Genomic DNA, 10,398 nt, shown 5'->3' on the forward strand with positions numbered 1-10,398 from the left:
ACTGAATTAATGCCTTGCCCATGTCCTCTCGTCATACTCTGTTCTTAAAAATCATTTGGCAATGCATTTACAGCCCAATAACTTACTTAACCAACCACGACAAACTAGATTTAAAAAATGCACACGTTTGCCCGCTAGTCTTTTTTTGCCCGTATATCGGTCACGCTGATGAGATTAATTCTAATCAAAATCAACTTGTGCTAATTTCAGTATTACTCGACAAGTCGTCCACCAGATTTTTGTATACACTTATACCAAGTTGAGAAAGTCTGTTCATTGAGAATGGCCAAGGATGCAATCTAAAACGCGTTTGCATTTGAAAACAGTGTCCTGCAAACAACTCATGCAGTGAGCGCCCAACACACGCGTGGACATGCTCTAGGTACCGTGTTACAACGGGTCATTTGATGGCAAGGACAATGTCTATTGCACGAAAACTACTCACGCGACATTCCCCTTTTCCAGATTAAATTGTATGCTCTGTGAAGCACGTAGGCGGATTGCTATGTGTTGTGAAAACAGCTTTTGTTTCTGAAGATTACATTCCAGTCCCGTGCACTGGAAGCGATAATCTGGTTGTCATGTGATACCTGGCTCTACGCGAGTACTTATCGGTGTCTGTATGAATGGGTGGCTTCTCGATAAGATGACCGTATCATTTCCAATCACGTGCATGTAATGTCGTGGCAACTTCTACGATGAGAGGGACAGTCCAATTAATTACTATCGGCTATAAAGGAAGTCTGACTGCCTGTCTGTCTGACCGACGTGGAGGCACCACTGGCTGAAACGAAGGTAAGGAGTATGGTTACTCCTACGCATACACATAGCTTATAAAACCTATAAAATATTTCCGTTCACAAGTAGTGAATTCGTATAGTAACCTCCAACACAACGTATGAATAGTGTGGCAATATATTGCCATTGTTGCATTTTCCGATTGCTCTTTATCAGTGCCAATAAACTTTTTATAAGTAGCAGCTTGACGTTTGGAGCTTATGGATTTAGTTATGTGTTTTCTATAACCACAAATTACAGATGAAGCCTTCTCGTGATAATACATTAACACATAACACAAATGGGAAGATCACACTGACAAGTATTCGCTTCCTGTGCAAGAGAAATGATTCTTTTTTATTGCTTACGCACACTTACGTGGGTCCCCTTGAAAAGTGTGTACCTACGTCGAGACCTAAAAGTTTTGAGTTCGCAGCAGAGATAACGGCAGCAGCAGCGACACCTACAGGAACACACTCATGGATATACTACTGTTAATAGCTTCGTTATGAGTGCTTCAATTTTTTTATCGCCGAAGCTGCTTATAGTGTGGGTCGTTCCCGTTTTCTGTAAAAGTGTGTTGAAGTAGTAGCCACTTCTATAGTCTTAAAAATTGCTTACCAGATGGTGCTGTGCGTATATGTCCTTGAAAACAGTATCACTAAGTGACATTACTGGTTTTCGTATAATGAGAAACTCACAGATTATCCACTGAGTGAATGATGACGAGTGGGGCGAAGCGTCCGTTTATTCATCGATCCGCCCGTCTGTCTGTTTGACAGACAGACAGACAGACAGACAGACAGACAGACAGACAGACAGACAGACAGACAGACAGACAGACAGACAGACAGACAGACAGCCAGACAGACAAACAGACAGACAGACAGACAGACGATGGGCAAAGACAGACAGACAGACAGACAGACAGACAGACAGACAGACAGACAGACAGACAGAGACAGACAGACAGACAGACAGACAGACAGACAGACAGACAGACAGACAGACAGACAGACAGACAGACAGACAGAGACAGACAGACAGACATACAGACAGACAGACAGACAGACAGACAGACAGACAGACAGACGATGGGCAAAGACAGACAAAGACAGACAGACAGACAGACAGACAGACAGACAGACAGACAGACAGACAGACAGACAGACAGACAGACATACATACATACAGACAGACAGACAGACAGACAGACAGACAGACAGACAGACAGAGACAGACAGACAGACAGACAGACAGACAGACAGACAGACAGACAGACAGACAGACAAAGACAGAGACAGACAGACAGGCAGAGACAGACAGACAGACAGACAGACAGACAGACAGACAGACAGACAGACAGACAGACAGACAGACAGACAGGCAGGCAGGCAGGCAGGCAGGCAGGCAGGCAGGCAGGCAGGCAGGCAGGCAGACAGACAGGCAGGCAGGCAGGCAGGCAGGCAGGCAGGCAGGCGGACGTTTCGCTCTGCTCATCCTCATTCACTCCGTGAATGAGCTGTGAACTTTTTCTCGCTCTGATTCAGTTACACCTTCATACAGGCAGCATGAGGGTTCTCGTCGTGTGTGCACTACTAGTGGTTGCGGCCCAAGGGCGCACCATGGTCCCACCGTCAGTGGAACCGTTGTCCGAGGAGATGATAAACTTCATCAACGACCTCAACACTACGTGGAAGGTAAACCTGATAATTTATCTGCGTCTTGAGAAAGGGACGCTAGGTACGTTTCTGCGAACCCCGCGAGAAGTGATTTCGTGTTCCTTTAGATACATTCAAAATCCCTCAAAGTGCGGTGCAATGTTAAGCTTAACGCTGTAAATACTCAAAAAATTTTAAACAATGCTTTACCATTGGCATTGCCAAAATTAGCATGCACTGACTGCTATGCTAGACTTCAACATGGCAGTAACCTGCGAAGCTAATGCTTCGTAAATGAATATCACTGGAATTAGTAGCGTGGTAGCTGTCACACCTTTATTGAAATATGCAACCACTCCAAATGCGTAACCGAAGAAAAATACATTTTTTATTGCACTTCAATGCCCTTAAAGAGAGGGAGCTTCTTTTAATTAAGTGGAGTTTTGGATATTTTAGTTTAAAAACAAAAAAGGGCTATTAGATAGCATAAAAGGAACACACCTGCAACTCGGCGAACATGCTTGGGAAGTACGATCTTTCTAGCTGCTATGGGAACAGCTCCAATAAAAAAAAACAAATAATCACTTAAGTTCTGCATAAGTTAGATATAATAACGTCCAGTTAAACATATATGCGTCCCGGAACTGATTAAAACACTTTGTTTTAGTTCTATTTAGTACTCTCTATAAAGCCATTCATTGAGCTGCTTGTTACCTAAAGTACCGAATAAAAAATGAACATTTCGAGCATTTATTTTTGTGTTCACCGAAGTATATAATTGCTACACTTGTTAGTTCGTTTTATAGATAAGCTTCTCGAATAAAGTATCGCTACTTTCGTTGATTACTAATCATTCACTGCGATTGTGATTAAACAGGCGACATAAGTTGTTTGCTCTCGCTAACACAGAAGACGCTTTAGAACTGCGTTGCAATACTTTGTAATCAACGTATTCGGACAGGCCGGCGGGAACTTCGACGAAAACGTTCCCCCAAGCTACATCAAGGGACTGATGGGTGTCCACCCTGACAGCAAGAACTACAGGCTCCCGCTTCACTACCACACGGAGATCCCGGATGACCTGCCGGAATCTTTTGACGCCCGAGAGCACTGGTCCCACTGCAGCAGCATCCACGTCATCCGCGACCAGTCTACATGTGGATCGTGTTGGGTGAGTTAGGAGAACGTATCGTCCTTTATTTGGGACTCATCTTCAGCAATAATTTGCTCGGCAAGAAAGAGGGAGCTTCAGTGGAAGTGGAAATATTTTTCGAACGTGGGGAGAAAACGCAGCTTACAGGTAGTTCAGGGTCGTGTGAACATGTGTTATAGGATGAAAAACTTTATTTATGTCCATCGGGCGTGAACTACCACGTAGTGGGCCGCTCCCACGTCGCGACAGACAGGCCCAGCCTCTCTGCCACGTCGTGAGCCTATGGGACTGCCCATAGCTGCGTCCTTAAATCCGTACTGCGTAGCGCCGCATCCCACTTGGACGAAGTGACGTTTTCAACCCGCAACGGAAGGGCACCGCTAGAACATATGATCCAAGCTAGCAAAGTCTCAGCAAAGCACGCATGTGTTTGACGACTGCGTTTCCGGATAAATTTTGTGCAAGAGTGCAGGACTGGGACATGCCCCAACCTGCAAGAGTCTGAGCGTCAATGTCTGAGGCCTGTTCCGTTTACTGAGCAGCGGCGGATACTTTCGCCTCCTCATGGAGAAGATAAAAGTGTGAACACGAGAGCCAAATATGATAACACGGCAGGCGCTATTCTATACGTTTCAATAGCAGCTAGAAATATTTCAGCCTTGGTAAATTTTATGATTAAATAACCCAAATACAACATCGTGGGAGGCATAGAGCTACTGGCTCACTCTAAACACTCTCTTGCTTCGTAGTTATAGATCCTATCACGTACCCGCTTACCGCTCCGTATAAGGCTTGAATCATATACCACACAATTACTCTAGCAAGCTTGTGACCTCTGTAAAAATCAGTCTACGCTTTCAAAAAGAAAAAGAAAAGCTTTGAAGGTACTCATTGAGCTGACGTTTTTTTTTCTCTTTGCCATACAATCAAGTAAACAATCTGCAAATAATTACTCAACAGCGTAAAACGGAATTGAAACATTGACGCGTGACAGCAGCCGCAGCGTGGTTGTATGAAAGAGGAGGAACATAATTGTGTTTTTTTAGTTGTTGCTAGACTAGCGCCATCTTGTCCACCCATCGCTATGCAGAGTAAATAGTTGAATAAACAAGCTACCCTCAACTTTATATTCATTATAAAGGAACGGTGAAGGTTCTACCCACCACAATAATATCACCTATTCAAGATATAGTTCACGTTCCATCAAAAAACATATTTCACCGTGGTACTTAATTATTATTAGCATACTTTTCTAACAATTTCAGTACACGTACGCGCCTGTTAAGGCACACTTATTGCAAACTAAGCTTTTTGGTACGCGCACATGCTAAACAGAAATTCTTTGGGGATGCCACTAATTTAAGAGTTTAACCCATGAAAGCGTTCACCTGAAAGTTGTGTGACGCGACTTGAAGTGCTGAAAAGGGTGACTCCTTGTATTACAGGCGTTTGGAGCCGTGGAAGCCATGTCGGACCGAATCTGCATCCATACCAACGGAAAAGTCCAGGTGAATGTGTCAGCCGAGGACCTGCTCACATGCTGTGACGGTTGTGGTTTCGGGTACGTTGAATATTGCATATACCAACATTTACATAGCTCGGCAAGTCCAGCAATATTCAAATTTTGGAGTGCCAGAAAAAAATATTTTAAATTTAGGCCTAAAAGGCAGCAAGCAACAGCAATGTTGTAACTAAAGAGAATGTCAAAGGTATCGCTAGCCATGAAGAACATCAAAGGGTGCCGACACTAGAACGGCAAGTGCCGCGATATCCATTCCATACTGCTTAAGATATGGTTCATGCATATTTCTTGCTTGCTTGTGCTTTGCGAAACTCTTTCTGCTGATTTCAAGACAAGTAGTGCATGCTCGTAATGTAGTCCATCCTAAATACCTTCTAAAGTTGATGTATTCTTTTTTTGTGTTTAGTTGCATGTGTGCCGCGTTCGGAGCTGTTACTATTATAAAGTAATCCGGATCGGCTAATGAACTTGCAAACTTCTTGGAACATCTACGTAATATAAGAAGATCGCAAATAAGTATTTTGCTTGATTAGCTAAGAAATCAGTAAGATTCACAGTATCGCAACTGGTGTTCTCAGGAACGTTAAAATGGAGTTTGGTGTTGCATTTCTTTTCACGAACTACATTATCTGAGTACAATATCACTTTCTCTTGCTTTTGCTTCTGTTGATTTTCACTCAAAATGGCAGCTGTTCATTGCTGGAGCTCATGACTACCGTTTCTGATAATAATAACGTCCTTCAAAGCAACAAAGAAGATTTTGTCAATTTTTACGTATTTTTTAGTATAGCACTTTGTTCACCTATTTAAAACTTATGGCTTTACCTCTTGTGTTAGATGCAATGGAGGGTTCCCTGCTAATGCTTGGGATTTCTACAAGGAAAAAGGCCTTGTTACCAGTGGTCTGTACGGTACCGAAGATGGTTGCCAGCCTTACTACTTCCCGCCCTGCGAACACCACACCAAGGGACCACTGCCTCCATGCAAAGGAATCAAGCCAACGCCCAAATGCGTACGTGACTGTCGCAAAGGGTACGAGAAGAGCTATAGCCAGGACAAACACTTCGGTAGGTACATTTATTTTGCCTAACATATTTATTGGAAGGGATGGTCATGAGCGCTGTCTATTAGCTATGTCGATCATTTCCTGGTGTTATGCGTGATAGGGCAAACTGTGCGGTGCCTGTCTGGTTGCCAGACAGGCGTGACCAACACGCTTCGAAAATCAGGATTGTAAGCACAGTGTATTGGCAAATGGTTTAGAGTAATAATCAAGATCAAGAGATTTTGGGAATGCGGGCTCACAGGAGGCGCAGAAGATCGTGGCTGGTGAAATTAGTTGATTACGGTTAAGCATTGAAAATGTTATCACTGATTGTGAATGCATGTGCGCACTAGAAGCTTGCAATATTGAACCACAGCTGTCCAATCAGACAACTTCAAAATTACCCATCTGGCAATCAATTCATCTGAAACGAACGCTAGAATCAACTGGTCACGCTGCTTTAAAAGGCAAACTTGTTCGGTGCACGCTACGGTTCCTGCTCTCCCAAGAAGAATGAACTTGCTTATACAAGTTGATATAAAATATTTATGTATTACTTTATAATCAACCAATCGAAAGAAGAACTACAGAAACAAAGATGTATGAGGTTTTAGTATTACATATACTGAATAAATGTAACTTATCCAACGCTCTAGAATCTATCCGAAACCGCGCATGATTAAAAACAAAGTCCACACCCCTTCTGTTGTCAAAATTCGCATGTGGGTTTTATTTTTCAATGCCGTCACTTAATGATGTTCCTGAATATATTCTGACCTAAGACATGAAGGTTAATTCATACTACTTCACTTTGCTCTATCTCTGTTAATAAATATATCGTTGCTGCTTCCGTACAGGTAAGAAAGTTTACTCCATTTCTGACGACGAGACCCAGATCAGGACGGAAATATTTAAGAACGGACCCGTGGAAGCAGACTTCACTGTCTACGCGGACTTCCTGTCCTACAAGAGCGGTAAGTGTCACTCAATCGCGTGTACAGCGGATCTACATGAACAAGCTACTTCGTACTTTCATGGCTACTTTTGCTACCTCATGCTACTTTCTCAGCCAATGTTTCTCTCAGGGCAAAACGCCAAGACTTTTCCTTCACGCAGGTTTCTATCGGAAGCACATGTGAATTATTTTCTAGAACAGTTAAAATGACTTAAAGCCACAACTATCTGTGACTGTAGCTTAAAAACGCAACGGCGTACGAGCTCTGAACTAGGAGGCCTAGGAAGACGCACTCCCGCTGCTGTTCAGTATTGTAATATATCATTCTGCATATACAAAACTATGGTAACAAGGTTCCAATAGCTTAGACCATAAGATACATGCATTTCCAGTATTTCAGCATTTTCATGCGCATATTCCTACAATATTTTTTTCATTTGCTTTGTGTACTTCAAACACACGATTTCATGTAGTATTGACTTTGAAAAAAAGTTTATTTAGTTCCTAGGTATCGTTTTCTATACATACCTGTTCTTGCTACAAGCAATTCCTATTTCTAGACATACTTTCTTTCAGACTTCTCGAGTGATAATTCGTTTATTGAGCCATGCTTTTTAATGTTCCCGTGGCGCAGGAGTTTACCAGCATCACAGTGATCAGTTACTAGGTGGTCACGCGGTTCGCATCTTAGGCTGGGGCAATGAGAATGGCGTCCCATACTGGCTGGTCGCCAACTCCTGGAACCAGGACTGGGGAGACAAAGGCGAGTGTTCGATACATAACACAACCTCGATTGTTTTATTGGTGTTCTTATTCTCGCTGGGCTGAGAATACATGCATGTAATTATCTTGTCCCAGCTATGAGTTCATTTTTTTTTTCAAATTATGCCGTTGCATGACCACCTGATCCCAAATGCCATATTTTGAAAACACTAAAGTGTGCATGAATACGAAAACGCCCCGGTGTAGCACGGGCTGTTAAAAGTACGTGCGTCGGTTAAAACGTGAATTCCTGTACAACACAATTATATCCCAGGGCAGGCCGAATGGTCCAATAGGCTTTGAAAGGAGCGAAAAGCATGCGAGTTGTACAGTGATAAGTTTAGCAGATAAGTACGCATCTCAATTTCTTGCAAATCAGTTAGCGAATAGCATTCTAAGCCACTTTGTTTTCTTTTTTTGCTTTTAATCATGCTTTACGAGTTGGATCGATGTCAATTTACAAATTGTGTAGTTGTGCATGCCTTGTTTGTTTAGCAGGCATGCCACTACAATGGCGTGCAAAGGGAACTCTCTGTTGGACCTAACGTCGGCACCTTCGTTTGACACATCTTTTACTTTTATTGTAACGAAATACGCGCTATATACGGTGGCATGAGGGGCATATCACGAGTGACAGTTGTCGACGCATAGGAGTAATCCTTGATTACAGTTTTCGGAGTCGTACGCACACATGTGTATCGTTTGTTACATTTTTATTACATCCGACAGCCAAAAAAAAACACATATCCGCGGAGTGAATGATGATGAGTGGGGCGAGGCGTCCGTCCATCCATCCGTCCGAGTGTTCGTCCGCTCGTGCATGCGTCCATGCGAGCGTTCGCGTTCGAAAATGCAGACGGCGGGCGGGTAACACCGACGAGACGCGAGCCAAGAAAGCCGAATGCAAGCTTCTTCAACGCGCCCGCCGCTCTGCTTCCTATATGTCCCACTAACAATACACCACGTACGGCGACTATCCAGGAGACTGAGACAGGCACTCATTCTACGCGCACTCAGGCAAAGCGGGCGCAGCAGCCAATCGAAGAGTAGTGGCCGAGTATACGCCATCTAGGAAATGAGACGAGAAATAGCCATCCATTTATTTTGCCTTCTTTTCTATCTCGTCTCTTCCTCTCTTGGTTACGCGTGACTCGTGACAAGATTTGACTGAAAGGAGCTTCTCCCCTAAATTATTAAACTCGGCAGGCGTATCCCCATCGAGAAAACATTAAGAAGCAAAAGTGTGCCTCTGTTCTAGAATACTTTACTGCCACGCAGAATTCCTGCGTTCGATTCCCACTTCAGTCCAGATCCTCATTTTTTGCTTCCATCCGAATTCTGAGCTCATCCACAATGCCACCGATGTCAGCACCACATTTTTTTTGACGCAGGTTCCTTTACGCTACGGCGGTAAACATTCATTCAAATAGGCTGTGAGTCACCTGTGGCTAATGCCCACATAACACTGGTCACGTTGTTATGTGCCGCACATGACTAGTCGAAATGGTTTCATAAACGTACGCCGCCTGCAAGTAACTTTCACGCCAATTACGCTAAGGCGGCATATACCAGGTAACGAGATGACCACGACAGACAGACAGACAGACAGACAGACAGACAGACAGACAGACAGACAGACAGACAGACAGACAGACAGACAGACAGACAGACAGACAGACAGAGAGACAGACAGACAGATAGATAGACAGATAGATAGATAGACAGATAGATAGATAGACAGATAGATAGACAGACAGACAGACAGACAGACAGACAGACAGACAGACAGACAGACAGACAGACAGACAGACAGACAGACAGACAGACAGACAGACAGATAGATAGATAGATAGATAGATAGATAGATAGATAGATAGATAGATAGATAGATAGATAGATAGATAGATAGATAGATAGATAGATAGATAGATAGATAGATAGATAGATAGATAGATAGATAGATAGATAGATAGATAGATAGATAGATAGATAGATAGATAGATAGATAGATAGATAGATAGATAGATAGATAGATAGATAGATAGATAGATAGATAGATAGATAGATAGATAGATAGATAGATAGATAGATAGATTTAATAGTGACTGGTGTACTCTCATTTCATTCTTCCAGGTTACTTCAAGATTCGCCGAGGAAATGACGAGTGCGGCATTGAGGACGATATCAACGCCGGCATTCCTAAGGAGCCTAAGGCATACCGGACGTAGATTAAAAATATAGAAAGTTTTAAAAAAATATACATGTGCAAGTCTCACCTATCTGCACTTCTGTATTGTAGAGCGATCTTGATCAGTAATATTCGTAAGCAACCACAGAATTCGTTTCCTCCTTTCTCTTTTCGGCACTCGACATAGGCGTACTAGCTAGTCACCTACACTCGTGTCTACTGCTCGGATAACTAGAGAGCACTGTTTTCGGGAGAAAGCTGCATGACTGCCACTGAGTGAGTGAGTGAGTGAGCAAACTTTATTTAACCAGCGGATTGAGGCGTGGGCCTAAGCC

General features: G+C 43.1%; 1 protein-coding gene across 1 annotated transcript; it reads left to right on the forward strand.

Moving 5' to 3' along the window:
- The first annotated feature begins 657 nt into the window (after positions 1 to 657).
- LOC142803989 (cathepsin B-like) lies at positions 658 to 10,133 on the forward strand. Its single transcript, XM_075890437.1, has 8 exons — positions 658 to 795; positions 2,344 to 2,477; positions 3,400 to 3,609; positions 5,037 to 5,152; positions 5,951 to 6,180; positions 7,016 to 7,132; positions 7,748 to 7,876; positions 10,009 to 10,133. Exons 2-8 carry the CDS (start codon positions 2,349 to 2,351, stop codon positions 10,101 to 10,103), a joined length of 1,026 nt encoding a protein of 341 aa, XP_075746552.1. The 5' UTR covers positions 658 to 795; positions 2,344 to 2,348; the 3' UTR covers positions 10,104 to 10,133.
- Positions 10,134 to 10,398: the final 265 nt, after the last annotated feature.

Source organism: Rhipicephalus microplus, chromosome 1 (genome assembly GCF_043290135.1).
Source record: "Rhipicephalus microplus isolate Deutch F79 chromosome 1, USDA_Rmic, whole genome shotgun sequence".
NCBI lineage: Eukaryota > Metazoa > Arthropoda > Arachnida > Ixodida > Ixodidae > Rhipicephalus > Rhipicephalus microplus.

Coding starts and splice junctions, on each gene's coding strand:
- LOC142803989 (XM_075890437.1), top strand. CDS start 2,349: ATGAGGGTTCTCGTCGTGTGTGCACTACTAGTGGTTGCGGCCCAAGGG. Junction 2,478..3,399: donor ACCTCAACACTACGTGGAAG/GTAAACCTGATA, acceptor GTATTCGGACAG/GCCGGCGGGAACTTCGACGA. Junction 6,181..7,015: donor TAGCCAGGACAAACACTTCG/GTAGGTACATTT, acceptor GCTTCCGTACAG/GTAAGAAAGTTTACTCCATT.